General features: G+C 39.1%; 5 protein-coding genes across 11 annotated transcripts; 3 read left to right on the top strand and 2 right to left on the bottom strand.

Annotated features, from left to right (window-relative positions):
- The first annotated feature begins 1,181 nt into the window (after nt 1-1,181).
- Nucleotides 1,182-4,124, top strand: LOC111479063 (pentatricopeptide repeat-containing protein At5g08510). 4 transcript variants are annotated; one of them, XR_002717595.1, is made up of 4 exons: nt 1,182-2,235; nt 2,484-3,054; nt 3,435-3,558; nt 3,874-4,124. XR_002717595.1 is itself a non-coding variant. In XM_023123528.1 (3 exons), exons 1-3 carry the CDS (start codon nt 1,309-1,311, stop codon nt 3,087-3,089), a joined length of 1,365 nt encoding a protein of 454 aa, XP_022979296.1. In that variant the 5' UTR covers nt 1,182-1,308; the 3' UTR covers nt 3,090-3,126. The 4 variants fall into 4 exon arrangements, 2 of the variants coding, with proteins under 2 accessions (XP_022979296.1, XP_022979295.1); XR_002717594.1 differs by having other exon boundaries at nt 3,862-4,124; XM_023123528.1 differs by lacking the exons at nt 3,435-3,558; nt 3,874-4,124 and having other exon boundaries at nt 1,182-1,609; nt 1,778-2,235; nt 2,484-3,126.
- LOC111479069 (serine/arginine-rich splicing factor RS31A-like) lies at nt 3,444-7,023 on the top strand. 3 transcript variants are annotated; one of them, XM_023123533.1, is made up of 6 exons: nt 3,444-3,558; nt 3,874-3,987; nt 5,586-5,698; nt 5,844-6,073; nt 6,187-6,702; nt 6,802-7,023. In XM_023123533.1, exons 2-6 carry the CDS (start codon nt 3,882-3,884, stop codon nt 6,830-6,832), a joined length of 996 nt encoding a protein of 331 aa, XP_022979301.1. In that variant the 5' UTR covers nt 3,444-3,558; nt 3,874-3,881; the 3' UTR covers nt 6,833-7,023. The 3 variants fall into 3 exon arrangements, with proteins under 3 accessions (XP_022979301.1, XP_022979303.1, XP_022979304.1); XM_023123535.1 differs by having other exon boundaries at nt 3,536-3,558; nt 3,862-3,987; XM_023123536.1 differs by lacking the exon at nt 3,444-3,558 and adding an exon at nt 4,945-5,461 and having other exon boundaries at nt 3,870-3,987.
- A 176-nt stretch (nt 7,024-7,199) lies between these two features.
- Nucleotides 7,200-8,094, bottom strand: LOC111479077 (protein yippee-like At4g27745). The gene is made up of 2 exons (XM_023123547.1): nt 7,885-8,094; nt 7,200-7,789 (listed from the first exon to the last, which is right to left on the bottom strand). Exons 1-2 carry the CDS (start codon nt 8,086-8,088, stop codon nt 7,562-7,564), a joined length of 432 nt encoding a protein of 143 aa, XP_022979315.1. The 5' UTR covers nt 8,089-8,094; the 3' UTR covers nt 7,200-7,561.
- Nucleotides 8,095-8,651: 557 nt separating this feature from the next.
- Nucleotides 8,652-12,703, bottom strand: LOC111479061 (probable serine/threonine-protein kinase WNK10). Of its 2 annotated transcripts, XM_023123524.1 has the most exons (7): nt 11,676-12,703; nt 11,211-11,248; nt 10,839-11,066; nt 10,545-10,765; nt 10,295-10,452; nt 9,814-10,204; nt 8,652-9,716 (listed from the first exon to the last, which is right to left on the bottom strand). In XM_023123524.1, the coding sequence occupies exons 1-7, from the start codon at nt 11,727-11,729 to the stop codon at nt 8,911-8,913; spliced, it is 1,896 nt and encodes a 631-aa protein (XP_022979292.1). In that variant the 5' UTR covers nt 11,730-12,703; the 3' UTR covers nt 8,652-8,910. The 2 variants fall into 2 exon arrangements, with proteins under 2 accessions (XP_022979292.1, XP_022979293.1); XM_023123525.1 differs by lacking the exon at nt 11,211-11,248 and having other exon boundaries at nt 11,676-12,701.
- A 248-nt stretch (nt 12,704-12,951) lies between these two features.
- LOC111479073 lies at nt 12,952-14,470 on the top strand. The gene is made up of 2 exons (XM_023123541.1): nt 12,952-13,350; nt 13,559-14,470. The coding sequence occupies exons 1-2, from the start codon at nt 13,257-13,259 to the stop codon at nt 14,296-14,298; spliced, it is 834 nt and encodes a 277-aa protein (XP_022979309.1). The 5' UTR covers nt 12,952-13,256; the 3' UTR covers nt 14,299-14,470.
- The last annotated feature ends 631 nt before the right edge of the window (nt 14,471-15,101 follow it).

Below are 15,101 nucleotides of genomic sequence, written 5' to 3'. Positions count from 1 at the left end.
GGGGGGGGGGGGGGGGGGGAGGCTTAGATAGGGAGATTATGTTGATTGTGTCAGATTTATTTATTTTCTGCCCTTCTTGGGTGACAAATTCGTATGGAAAGAAAATGCTTTAAGTTGGTCACACTTGTTGTGGAAATTGTAAATGCGTTACTATTTTCCTCATTAATACAGACAACCATAGGAAATATTTTCAAATTTCCTTTTCCATTTGTTTCTTAAAATTTTATTTTGGTTGATTGTTATTATATCATGGAATTAGAAATAAAATGAAAAGAAAGAGATGTGGAGATATGAATGGCGTATGAAGAAGAAAGAGATGATAATGGGCATAAAAATGTTGGGTCTAAAATTAAGGGTGGGTGCCCGGGTGTGCTGTATCTAGGGATCCTGTCCGCTGGGTTTATATATATATATATAAAACTCGTAAAGCTTAGTATTTTACACGTGGGTGTGGGTTGTGGGTTGTGTTGAATTGGAATTAGAATGGGATAATAATAATTAAAAAAGAAAACATAAATTAAACCCAATAATAGTGGGTGCCATTATGTGTTCAGTCATCCCCAGCTGTCGCTTATGAGTAGCCCGCTTCCAATCTTCCGAACCCTAACCTGCTGAGTTGTGACCCCTCCCTCTCTGTTTATATCTGAGTTGTAACTTTGAAGTTTGAGGATTTGAATGGATTGATTTGTTGTAGGCATTGTCAGCAATCGGAGATTGTTACTTTATTACAGATTGTTTAATTAAACGATCAAATAGTATACAAATACGTATTGCAATTAAACACTCAATATTTTTGTTTCAAATATTTGTCATATAAATAAAATTTTAAATTCAAAATTCTGGTAAATACAAATGGTTAAAGATTATTAAAAACTAATTTTAAGAGTTGAAATAAATTCCTAAACTATTTAAGCTTCATTATTAATAAGGGTGGCGAATAACACACGTGAAAGGCATTAATAATAGAGCAGTAATAGGTGCACATGCACGACCAAACTCATTATACGCTCTGTTACCAACATTTTCCTCCACATTTCCCACAATATTTAAATGCTTTTTCCCCCAAAATAATATTTATAATAATAAATCAAAGAATCTGTACAAATTAATATTAAATACTGCTATTTGTTTTAAATTTATTTTTTATTTTTACAATTTTATTTCATCAGAAACACAGCCTCAATTGGTTCCCAGGTCATTTTGTTTCGAAGCTCCACCAGAGAGGTTGCTAAAATTTGAATTTTCGTCTTCAAGATCCGGCCGCTGCATCAACAAGGTAACTGGAGTGCTATATGGTGCACAAGTGTTATGAACCAATTGAAGCAGATTCATGCCTACAGCCTCAGAAACGGCGTAGATTATACCAAATTCCTCATCGAAAAACTCCTGCAGATCCCAAATCTACCGTATGCTTGCACCCTCTTCGACCTTATTCCTAAACCTTCTGTTTTTCTTTACAACAAGTTCATTCAAACATTTTCTTCCATTGGTCACCCCCACCGATGCTGGTTGCTTTATTATCAAATGTGCCTCCAAGGTTGCTCGCCCAATCACCATTCATTCACCTTTCTCTTTCCCGCATGCGCTTCCTTTTTAAATGCTTACCCAGGTCAGATGCTTCATTCCCATTTCTGTAAGTCCGGATTTGCCTCCGATGTATTTGCTTTGACGGCGTTGTTGGACATGTATGGGAAATTGGGAATTTTGAAGTCCGCACGCCAACTGTTTGATGAAATGCCTGTTCGAGATATACCCACTTGGAATTCGATGATTGCAGGATATGCGAGGTCCGGGTACATGGGGGCAGCATTGGAATTGTTCGACAAAATGCCTATCAGAAATGTGATCTCTTGGACAGCCTTGATATCTGGATATGCGCAGAATGGCAAGTATGCGAAGGCCTTGGAGATGTTTCTGAGGTTGGAAAACGAGAAAGGCACTAAACCGAATGAGGTGACCATAGCCAGTGTTCTTCCTGCCTGTGCCCAGCTTGGGGCGTTGGATATTGGGAAGAGGATTGAAGTCTACGCTCGGAAGAATGGGTTTTTCAAAAACTTGTATGTGAGCAATGCGATACTGGAAGTGCATGCTAGGTGCGGTAACATTGAGGAAGCTAGGCGAGTTTTTGATGAGATTGGAAGCAAAAGAAATTTGTGCTCATGGAATACCATGATAATGGGATTGGCTGTTCATGGAAGATGCCCTGATGCTCTTCAGCTTTATGATCAAATGTTGGTGAGCCTTCTGTATCCTTCTTCCTCCGTTCGGTTTGGATTTTAGTTTTTAAATCACCAATAAATTCAGATGTTTAAGTGGGTAGAGTATGTTATACTTCATCTTTTATGTGTGTGCTTGACGTGTTCTCACTTGTATGCTTGACATAATCTCCTACTTTGATGCATGTAAACTACTGCTAGATCTAAAACGTTGAAGCTGATGCGTTATGGCATTGTTCTTAAAAACTAATTGTATTGTCGTAACAGATACAAAGAACAAGACCCGATGACGTGACATTTGTAGGGCTGCTCTTGGCTTGCACTCACGGGGGCATGGTTGCGAAAGGTCGTCAAATCTTTGAATCAATGGAGATAAAGTTTCAAATTGCTCCCAAATTAGAGCACTATGGGTGCTTGGTCGACCTATTGGGCAGGGCGGGAGAGATAGAAGAAGCTTACAGCCTCATTCAGAGCATGCCAATGTTTCCTGATTCTGTTATATGGGGAGCTCTTCTGGGAGCTTGCAGCTTCCACGGCAATGTTGAACTGGGTGAAGTAGCAGCTGAGTCCTTATTCAAGCTAGAGCCATGGAACCCTGGAAACTATGTCATTCTCTCAAACATTTACGCATCGGCCGGGGATTGGTCCGGAGTTGCGAGGGTGAGGAAGATGATGAAGGGAGGACATATTAGGAAGAGAGCAGGATGTAGTTATATTGAAGTGGGAGATGGGATTCATGAGTTCATTGTGGAAGATAGATCACATCCGAAGAGTGATGAAATATATGCTTTGCTTCATGCCATTTATGCCATTATAAAACTTCATAGCCAAAACGAAGGTGAAGAAGAACTACTGTATTCTTCATACATATGAGTGTACTTATTATTATTAGCAGCAGTTTGGTTTCTAATGTTTGAAAAGTTTCTTGAAGTCTTCAGTTTCAGTTTGGCGCCTAACAAGTTTTTGAATTTTAATTTTTTAATTAAATTCTTAAAATTTTAATTTTATATTTAATAAGTTTGAAATTTCAATTTTGTTAAATTTCTAATAAAAATGAATGTTAATTTTAAAAGTTATGAAAGTATATTAATTTATTGTCTTCTTTTAGTTCCAAAATAAATCTTTTTTTTTTTTTTAGAAATCTTTGTCGTTTTTTTTTTTTGGGGAGAAAATCATTCGGCTAATCGGACGGTCGGAAATGTACAACATCAATGCTAGGGCTCGCTTTCGCTATTTAAAATGAACAGAATTGGATCATCAAGGCTTCGTAAGAAACGACTCGGGCTTTCTCTTCCTCTCTCCTAGGGTTTTTCTCTTCCGTTCGAATCCGAGAATCCACAAGGTTTGTTATCTTTAATCCTTTGGTGGTTGATCGTTTTGTTTCTGGTTAAACCCTGAAAGTTAGTTCTTCGTTTACGATTTTTTTTTTGTTCCCTCTAATCCCATTTATCTTTTGTGGTTTGATTAGAAAGGAAATAGCTCATTTCAAGTTCACGAAGTTGCTTNTCATTTTTTTTTTTTTTTTTTTTTTTTTTTTTTTTTTTTTTTGGTGGGGGTGGATGGAGCTGTAATCTTTTTCCACTTATCATTTGCTAATATTGTAACTTATTGGCTTCGTTTTGTTTCGGTTGAATATTTCCTACAGCGCGATTAACAGTAGCAACGATGAGGCCGATATTTGTTGGGAACTTCGGGTATGACACCCGGCAATCTGAACTGGAGCGGTTATTCGCCAAATATGGGAGAGTTGAAAGGATCGACATGAAGTCTGGTATATAGCAATTTCTCTGTACTAGTTTGCATGCCATTTTTAACGAAGATATTATAAATTTGGTCATGACTCGTGTAGATTTTATTGTATGAAGGATCCATTTTTGTGGTCAGCTTCGAACGATTGCTTATGTTGAATATTGCTCCTCAATTCTTTTGGTATTACTATTGGTGGAATGAGTGGGTTGCGATGCTTACTTATTTATTATTATTTTTTGGACCTGTATATTTCGTCTCCTAGTTTTGACATGCAAGGAAAAAGATGTATTGATATGATCGTGTTCAGTTTGGTTAGGTACATGCGCAATGGATGGTGCTTTTGGATTATGTGTGCATGTTTTAACATAAATTCTTCACTGTTCCCAATTTTCCATCCTCCTTCTGTAGCGTGTTGAGATTGGTAGGCCCACAAGTGTCTGTATGCTTGTATTTATGGATGACTCTTTGGTGTAGATTTTACTTAGTATTGTCAAGTAGAATTCCTACTTTTCAGCTTCCTAGTTGGATAATTTTTTTTCTGTTACTCGTGGACTTTTGTACTTCAATTCCATCATTCGAATCATCTTTCAGCTTCCTAGTTTGAATTGACGTTTTTCTTCTGGAAAAGTTCCTTGGCCCTCACCCACCTTGCCTGACATCCTTAATCCTTCAAAGTTATAATGATTTATAGATTTTGGGTATACTGGTTTATTGAATTATGGTATTTTAGTGCGAGGCCGCCCTACTGATAATAATACTAGGTATGAAAGTAATGTCATGTTTTTATCAATAATACTAAAATTGATGTTTTTTAAATTATAAAACCAGTTTGTGACATGGATCCATAGCTATTATGCTATGATAATATCCAATGGTCCTTTTTTTTTTTTTTTTTTTTTTTTATGAAAACTTGATGGCAGGCACAAATTTACTATTTTTATGGGGGAAACCTCCATATAAGATGTTTCTTTTGACGCAGGAATTTCTTCTAAGGAAAATGAGCCAGGCTCCTATCTGGGCTCACCACCATCTGTGCATAAAATTTATTTTGGAAGGAAACTTCCTGCTTGCCTGCTTAGCTTCACCTACAGATAGCATCATCCTGATTTTTCTTCAATCAATCATTCGTCATTCATCTACCTCATCACTTAAGTTGCAATACAACAGAATCGTCTTAATGGATTGATCTTTATCTCATGCCTCATCAATTAAGTTGCAATTCACCAGAATCGTGTTAATGGATTGACTATATCTCTTGCCTTTGCCTACCTATCACCACTGATCATAGGACTTCACTGAATTCTGGTCATGCCTTCCATATGATATTAGTGGCTGAATGAAATCTGTCATGCCATGCCTTCCATTTCTGAACTCGTGCTGTGTGAAAGGCGAAGCATAGTTGAAATTTTGGATATAAACCTTTAGTATGCAACCATCTTAGTTCATCATGCAACGTCTCTACAGCTATATGTGCATCAGTTCTCCCATATTTGCAGGTGTTGTATTTTTATAGTTTATCCCAGGGAAAGAAATGACGAGGCTGGGTGACAATACCTGCTAAATGGATAAGGCTTCAACATCTTACCATGTTTTATACATCTAATTGTTTGTATTTTTCAGGTTTTGCCTTTGTTTACTTTGAAGAAGAGAGGGATGCTGAAGATTCTATTCGTAGCCTTGACAACATGCCATTTGGTTATGATAGACGCAGATTGTCTGTGGAATGGGCTAGGGTAGTCCTCTCTCCTCCCTCCGTCCCTTTTTTTTGGGTTTATGCATTTTAAAAGCTGGTTTATCCATTTTCTGAAGACGTTTATTTATATTCATTCTGCCAGCAATAGGTGATTTTAACATTAGCTTTTGATTGGGTTGGGTTAGGGTGAGCGGGGTCGCAGTCGTGATGGATCCAAGTCAATGGCAAATCAGAGGCCAACCAAAACCTTGTTTGTGATCAATTTCGACCCAATTCGTACTAGAGTTCGTGATATTGAAAGACACTTTGAACCTTATGGAAAGGTGCTCAATGTTCGCATTAGAAGGAACTTTGCATTTGTACAATTTGAGACGCAGGAGGAGGCAACCAAGGCCCTTGAGTGTACCCACATGAGGTAAGCTGAGTTTTGAGTCTCCTGCATGTATGCTTGCTCTTTTTATTTGGTGTATTTATTTTCTTTACAGCTAAATGGCGTAAAATATTTTATTGTTCTTTGTAATTTTGCAGCAAAATATTAGACAGGGTTGTATCAGTTGAGTATGCTTTGAGGGATGACGGTGAGAGGGGTGACCATTATGACGATAGCCCTCGAAGAGCAGCTTATGGGCGGCTTGGGGATAGTCCTTATCGGAGGTCACCTAGTCCTGTGTATCACCGTCGACCAAGTCCTGACTACGGACGAGCTCGCAGCCCTGCTTATGACAGGTATAATGGCCCTTATGAACGACGTAGGAGCCCTGATTATGGCAGGAATCGGAGCCCTGAATTTGGCAGGAATCGGAGCCCTGAAGTTGGCAGGAATCGGAGCCCTGAATTTGGCAGGAATCGGAGCCCTGAATTTGGCAGGAATCGGAGCCCTGAAGTTGGCAGGAATCGGAGCCCTGAATTTGGCAGGAACCGGAGCCCTGAATTTGGCAGGAACCGGAGCCCTGAATTTGGCAGGAACCGGAGCCCTGAATTTGGCAGGAACCGGAGCCCTGAATTTGGCAGGAATCGGAGCCCTGAATATGGTAGTGTTCGCAGGTAATCTTTCTTCTTTGATATTTGGCACAGCCAGCCTCTATTTTGCCATAGCCTTGTAATTCTAGCTAAGCACTCCGTTTCTCATGCCTTTGTTGACAGTCGTTCACCCATTCGGAGGTCAAGAACCTAAAGGAAATCGGACCCATTTGGAGGTCAAGAACCCGAGGGAAATCTAATTTATAATTTTCCGTAGTTACATTCACAGGTTTAGGTCTGGAGTGTTAAGGGATAGTGAGGAGTTTCTGTACAACCCTCGTGTTGAGTATTTGAACTAATGTTGGTAGATTTGGTATAATGAAGAAACCGTGGTTTTGATATATTTTTTGAAGCCTGTCGTCTTTGTCTTAACAATTGTTTAATTGGGAACTATCCAGAATGCTTGAGGTAAGTAAAAACGTTGGAACAGGATGATATATAACAAAATGGCAGATTACGGCAATTTTGTGTAATTCTACGGATTTAATGTTACATGAGATGAGAGGTTAGGTGCATTAGGACATCGTCGTCATGTTTTTTAGGTGAATTAAAGCCACATGTAGGGATCTGATACCCTACTCGTTGGCCAAACTTAGTTCCATGGATAATGGACAAGTTTTGATTGTCTAGTGGGTCTCGTAAGATGGTGTATCCAGATTGTGAGATAGTCGCTGTCTACAATTTGGTAGTGAAGCTGCTTGAAATCAGCCAAGTTTATGGTATGTGATAGGGGTGGTGGCTAAATGGAGAAGGTTGAAAATGGAAGTTAGTAGAGAATTCAAGCCTTGAATGATTATTTCATAAAGAAAGAAGGTAAACAGGAATTGAGGAATTATGTTACAGAGAAAGGAGAAAGAGTTGTGGGAAATGAAATGAAATGAAATTAGCAACATTCGTTGGTGATCTTGAACTTCTCCAAAACCACTTTGCCTTCTTTGTACCTCTGAGTCTCATCATAAGCCTTGATGTATTTCCATCCCAACATTTGGCCACACTCCGAACAAAACAAATCAGAAACTATGTATGTTCCGCTGAGTAACATCTTCTCCTGTTGAGGCCCCTCTTCCACATTCCTAGCTTCGTAGAACAAGAACGCTCTTCCCCTCAGCGACTGCACCAACACCACAAATTATATTCCTATAAATAACAAAATCAAAATCAAAACCCAAACCCAAACCCAAACCCAAACATCTTTGTTGTTGTTACCTGAAACCCTTTCGAAATAATGTCATCATGTCGTGATACTTCATTACTGCAATTCTGGCAACTGTACAGCCGCGCCCCGATCATCAAATCCGCCATTGTTGATGATGATAATGATCCTCTTCTGCACCTTCGAAACCAAGCCCTCAGAAAGGTATGTAAAGTTGTTCCTTTTAAAGGATGAATTTGCCAAATGGGGGCGATCATTCAGGGATTTTCTTAACCATAACAATATTTTCCTTCTATCTTTTCTTTTAAATAAAAGATAATGACGCATATTCATTATATGTTACTTAATTTTATAAAACTCGTGTTCATAAATATTATTTACAACGAAAACTTGTTCTTAAAATATTGTTCATATCAAATCAAACAGCTTTGAATTTATATAAATATATATATTATGATATCTTCTCTGCTTCCTTGCAGATATGAGTGGATAAAAGGTTCACGACAAGTAATCCCTTTATTTTATCTTCCCCAAACACTTCATGTAGTTTTGAATATCTAAGAAAACGACATTTCGAGATTAAACCTGTCATCAATGACTAATACGACTGCATAAATGCCTATGGCCCCTGTTATTTACTATACTAAACATTACGCTAAATTACACGTTTATCCCCTTAAAATTCCCATTTTTCTGGAAGCCATGAATTCATTGAGAAAAATGTTGAAATCTTGGACACGAATTCAACTTTTATGCGTAATGAAAAGCTGATATTGCCTATAGGCCCTCTTCAGTTATGCATTGATTGAACACAGTTAGAAGTTGGGAAAAAGAATGAGTTGGGAGCAATAGAACGTGTTGTGCACAGAATTCAACTCCAAAAGTACAAAAAAGAATCCACTTTTGGGACAGCGACTTCTTCCAAAACCAGGCGCGCCCACCATAGGGATTCAACCTTTTAAAGTATATCATGTTGTCCTGCTCATGCTTTCATCCAGAGGGACACACGAAACGAACAGAAAAAAACAACACACAACCAGAAAAATAAAATGAAAGTGTGTGTATGCATGCATGTGCACTCAATGAATCAGCTTCTTCTTTGCAATCCATCTCTTTCTGGTGGCCTCTACTGCCTCCTCTCTCATTCGAGACAGCTCCTCCACCAGCTGCTGATAATGTCTCTCAATAGCATCAAGTTCCATCTCCAGTTCGGCATCCAGATCCTTGTCCGTTAAGGATAGCGAAGAACAACTGCTTGTCAAGCTCATCACATTAGCTGCTGCTTCATTTGCCAATGACATCACTGAGTTCTTCACAAAATAATCCATGGGATTCAACTTTCCAACATCTAATGCACCTTGGAGCTCTAGTTCTGCAGCCGACCAGGTCGACGACCCCTTTGAGCTTCCATCAACAATATTCGAACAATCCATCACCTTAGCACTTTTGGTCGAACAGTCTTTGACCAATAACTCTGATGCGAATGAAGTATGAGAACTCAGGTCCTCAAACTTAGCGAAGCTGGGAGAAGAAGGGCAAGTATCAAAAATTTGACTATTGGGAATATCATCAGCCCAGCCACCATCTCCATTCGATTGCAGACCATCATCCACCCCATTTAACATTGAATCCCATGGAGATGCAATAGATGATTTGGCACTTAAAAGGGTAGGGGGGCCGCCACAAAGACTCAACTCTCCATTTAAGGAATAATAAAACAACGGCTTCCAACCAGGTACCAGTTTTGTTATCAATAAGTCAATAAGTTCAGCTACGAAATCAACATCATGATTTTCCAACTCCAATTGTTCAGCCATTTCAGCTGCCACTGATAGTGCAGTATCAGAACCAAGATAAAACGTAAAATGTATATTCCTCACTCGACCTGCAAGTTAAAGTGTAGTTCATATAGATCATGAGAAAGGAACAAAAACCAATCACATACAAAACGGGCAAACATTGAGACACAAAGTTGAGCTGACCGTTCGAGTCTGCAATACGCAAGGTTAACACCACCGAGTTGTCGTCATTCTTATTTCCACGTAACCTAAACTCATTGTTCTTGTTCATAGTCTGGAATTCCATGTCTGGAAACAGTGGACTCCCACTATTGCTTTCAGCACTGGTGGTCATAGAATGTTGTTTGAGGTCAATGTCAATAGGTTCACTCTTTGGCAAATTTATCGATTTAGGAACATGGTTAGGTAACTGTAGGAGATCGTGCGTTGATTCCTTGGGGTTCTCAACTTGAAGGAATGAATCTTTAAGAAGCTCTTTTGCAGACAACCTATCTTGCACCGGAACCAAACATTTATTGATGAACTCCTTGGTTTGTGGATCACTCACCTTATCAAGGGAAGCAGGTTTAATACCCTGATTAAGAAGGTCAGCATGGAAACTATTGTCAGCAAAGAAAGCTAATGGGTGACACATGACAATGGAAGTGGGAATTGTTTGGCTTACAGATGTAACTTTCTTGAAGATCTGAGCCGGATTTTTACATTCACTATAAGGATACTCAAACGTAACCATCTCCAGCATGCACATCCCAAAAGCATATACATCAATAAGCTCATTGTACTCCTCTTCATAAAGCTCAGGAGCCATGAACTCAGGAGTTCCTTGCGTAAAGAAACACGAACTTCAATACATTTTCCCTTCAGTTCTTTTTTAAAATTAAGACAACAAGTGATGCATTAATTCGTTAGCATACCAATTACACTTCGAGCAGTAGGCTGCTTCAAAATAATAGCTAATCCAAGATCTCCAATCTTAACTTCTCCATGATTCCCATTAATAAAAATATTATCACCTTTCAAATCTCTATGAATAATGGGAGGATTGTGACTGTGAAGATAGTCCAAGCCTCGGAGAATCTGTCGCGCCCAATTCTTTATGGCCTTCATATTAACATGTTTGTGCTTCTTACGGTATCTGACAGACAAAAGGAAAGCAAGTAAACTAAAGAGAAAATGAAGTTTAAACCATAAAAAGACTAAATACATACTGTCTCAAATTCCCAGATGTGAAGAGCTCAGTAATAATGTTGACTGTTTTATTCTTATCATCCACCCATGAATTGTAGAACTTGATAATGTTCTCATGTCTTAAGGATTTAAGTAAAAGTACTTCGGAGTACAACTTTTCCAAATCCTCAGGAGACTGCAGGAAACCATCAATCCTTACTTGGTTCCAGGCAACTTCAATGCCATCAACTTCGTCAAATGCCTTGTAACTGAATGGAGGGGGAAACGAAAGTAGAAACTATTAGAAACCAACATGAGCATTCTTCATGTAATCTTCTCTACTAAAGCAAATACGTTCAAAAGAAGTGCAAAAAGCAGGAAGAGGAGATAGTGATGAAGTCTTAGAACCATACACTGTCTTGAAAGCGCCCCTTCCCACGATTTCATCGAACTGTTGTCCACAGACGAGGGGAAAAAATGAAGACATAGCATAGGTTTAAATAAATAACTTAAGGAAACGAAAGTGCAAACTAGTAGCAGACATAAACTCCATTTGTTCAATTTTAATACAGTTGGGGCACAATTCTTTAGTCCTGAAGTGAAAACTTGCAGGCCAGGGCACATATTGTGGTGTTTCTGGAATTGGGGGAAAAAATTATTGTAACAGGGATGATCTCAACACAAACGAATGATAGTGCAGCAGAATGGAAGAAGATCCCAAGAACACACGCATGTGCATCAAAATTCGAAACTGTATAGTTGTTATCCATGAATCAAAAAACTCAGCTATCTTGTAGGGAAGGAAGCGAATGTCACTGAAACAACGAAACAAAGAATGATTAAAGCAATAAAATGGATCCGAGCATTCAGTTTTTTACCCGAACGTATCGACCGTTTGGATCTTTCTCGGCAGCAGTATCAAGAGACTCCATACTTCCAACTAAGGCACTGATTTGGATGAGCTATGCACTCATTTTTGGTAGAAAACGCAGGTGGTTACCAAAAGAGGAGGATTCGAAAGGGGTGAAATTGTTAGTCTAAGAAAATAGAGCAATGGTGGTGTTGGGTGAAGCTAGATCGGAGTTGGACGAGGAGGATGGTCGGAAATGCAAAAAGAACTGAATGCCGATTGCAAGGGAAATCGGCATTCCATAAGAAAAGGCAATGGCGATGAATGGTTAGAAGAAGCAGGGCCTGTGTCCATAGTATACCAAAATTTCGGTGTTAAAGCGCAACACAGTTCTGGAACACCATGTTCATCGCCTGAGTACGAACTCCTCTTCCTCCTACCCCAAAAGGAAACAGAGAGAGACTAAAATGCGTAGAGAAATTGGTTGGGAGTTGAAATAGGAAAAAAGGAAAAAGGAAAAAGGAAAATGAAAAGGAATCGGGATTGCGAATAAAAAAGAGATCGATCTGGAATTCTAAAATTTGCGGAATTGAAGGCACAACAAACACTTGTTTGGTTGGAAAGAACCCCAAAATAATCTCCTTCAAATTCTTCCCAAAAATGAATTCCCTTCCAATCGAACCATTTTTGGAAACAAGATGATACCTCCGCATCTCCTTTGTGACAAAATGTGGCGCATTTTAAATTTCTTGTTACGCACATAAAATACAATTCTCAAATATCTATATATTTGAGATGAACTCAAACAACATGTTGCCGGCCCAGTATAAGAGCAAGCTTATGGGGACTGGAGGTGGCTGCCAGGATTAAATTGGTGGTTTGTAGCCTGCCTTCAAGTTTATCCCCTTGTCGCTCTCAGAGTTGCACAATCGATTGCTTACTACACCATCATCCCCCACTGCGGAATCAGGCAGCCGGGAAGAGGTGTTCTTCTTCTGATGCTACATAATGTGGACTGGAACAACTGGCCAAGCTTCCTTCTTCGTCCCTGTCTGCCATCTGTTCCAAGTTGGCAAAATTGTATGGGTGCGGCTTCCATTCAAAATTAATAGCGTGAGGAGAGGATATGCCAATCCCCAAGTCAACGCATTCAATTTCTGGTCGATACCAAAAAGAATTCAATCAATAAAGGGATGATGAGTGAATTTTGTGTGGATGGAAAAGAATATGAATGACAATCTGCGCAAAGCAACCCGAAGAATGGCAAGGAATCCAAACCACATAAGATTCCCTTTTCTACAACCAATTTTGAAATCCAAATAACAATTTTGAAGCTTCAAGTCCATTTGTTTGGTCGGATTAGGCCGTGGAAATATTGATTCATCCACAGAAATGGGGTCGAAATAAGACAAGAACTAGTCGGTGAATGGGTTTGTTGAGCTAATTCTTGCTCTACCCAACCGTTGATCGCCACAACACAACCCACCCATTTGGCTTCTTCCCTTCCTTCATCCCTTTTCCTTCTTTTCTCAAAGAAAAACCCCAATTTCAGCCGGTCGTCGTCTCAGCGATTTGGATGAAGAAGTAGACTGAGTAAGCAGAGGAGCAAATGGGTTTGATCAGTAATCGAGTAGAGAGAGGCGCAATCAAACCAGGCGACCACATTTACACTTACAGAGCTGTTTTCGCCTACTCCCATCATGGTACTTCTCCTCACATTTCTTCCCCTCCTTTTGAACTTTTTGATTCCGTGCAACGAAAACGACCAGGGTTTCACTGCTCTTCTCATTTCTGTATCTGGGCTTTTTTCGATCTGTGCTCCCTTGCGCTTCATAGTGCATTTCTGGGAACATATACATATATCATAGGAGACCCCATTCCAAGATTTGCTTTATTATTCTCTGGATGCAGGAATCTTTGTAGGGGGAAGCAAGGTCGTGCATTTTAGACCTCAGAGAAACTTGAATTCAAGCACCGACACACCTCCTCAGTTCTATGATTCGAGTTCAAGCAATCCATCATCCTGTCCAATCTTCGCTGACTGCGGATTTAGACAGCCAAACAGCGGGGTAGTCCTTTCTTGTCTGGACTGCTTCCTGAGGAATGGATCCCTCTACTGCTTTGAGTATGGAGTCACCCCGTCAGTTTTCCTGTCCAGGGTAAGGGGTGGGACATGCACCACGGCAGCATCCGACTCATTTGATATGGTCATTCACCGAGCCATGTATCTTCTTCAAAATGGATTTGGTAACTACAATGTGTTTCAAAACAACTGTGAGGACTTTGCTCTGTACTGCAAAACGGGTGTTCTGATAGAGGACAGGCTTGGGGTTGGAATAAGTGGCCAAGCTTCTTCTGTTGTAGGTGCTCCATTAGCTGCCATCCTTTCCTCTCCTCTGAAGTTACTAATGCCAAGCCCTGTAGGCATGGCTGTGATGACTGCTGGAATGTACAGCATGAGTAGATACGCCACTGACATTGGTGTTCGAACTGATGTGGTTAAGGTGGCAGTGGAACACTTGCCACTTAATAATCTCGAGCCATTGAGCACCGAAGATGAAGATGATGAAGAAGAAGAAGAAGAAGAAGAAGAAGAAGAAGAAGAAGAAGAAGAAGAAGATGAAGATGATGAAGAAGAAGCCTCCACCTAGAAATGCTGGAGGCCAGGTGACATCAACTCCATTTTCTAGTTGAACTATGGCAGGAGAGAAACGAAACATTTCTTAATAAAGTGTATAAATCTCGGGTGAGATTTTCCTATTGAATTTATTAAACTTCGTGAGATTCTCCTATGGAATTTATTAAACTAAATTTGAAGGACTAGTTTGGAGTTCTTAATTACCATATATTTCATATTTTAAAAAAATACTTCTACACTATGATAGTTTTTCTAAAATGTAGTATTTTGATGTCAACAAGCTAAATCAATTCGATCAAATTGTTTGATTGGATAGAAGAATAATAGATTGAACGTGACAGGACAATGGAGAAGGGAATCCTGACATCGATATTAAATTGAACAAAGTAACTCAAATCAAACCAATGCAAGAAATCAAATAAAAGATGGAATTCCAACAACTATAGATGTGGTGTGTGCATACTATTTAACTCATTTTCATAAAAATTAACTTTAAATAATTAAATTTAAAAATTATTAGAAATAAAATGACTAAATTTAAGATCTTTCATTCACTTCTTGTTTCCCAGCTCCTAAACAAATCCACACTTAAATTCTTTAATTTCAAGCGTAAGCTGTTCACAAGTTGGAGCCTTTCTCTCCAATAATAACCAAATAGGTAAGTTTGAAGATAAATTCAATCATTTCTTCATCCATTAGAAACCAAGTGTCTCCTCTTGAATTGTTCGTTAAATTTATTTATAATTGGTTTGATTGAACGATACAACTTTAATTAATATCTAAGATGCGTCTAACTGTGTCTCTAATCAATAAACA

This window comes from Cucurbita maxima, unplaced genomic scaffold (genome assembly GCF_002738345.1).
Source record: "Cucurbita maxima cultivar Rimu unplaced genomic scaffold, Cmax_1.0 Cma_Scf00005, whole genome shotgun sequence".
NCBI lineage: Eukaryota > Viridiplantae > Streptophyta > Magnoliopsida > Cucurbitales > Cucurbitaceae > Cucurbita > Cucurbita maxima.
Note: the sequence above shows the minus strand (reverse complement) of the source record. Positions and strands in the feature narration are given on the sequence as shown.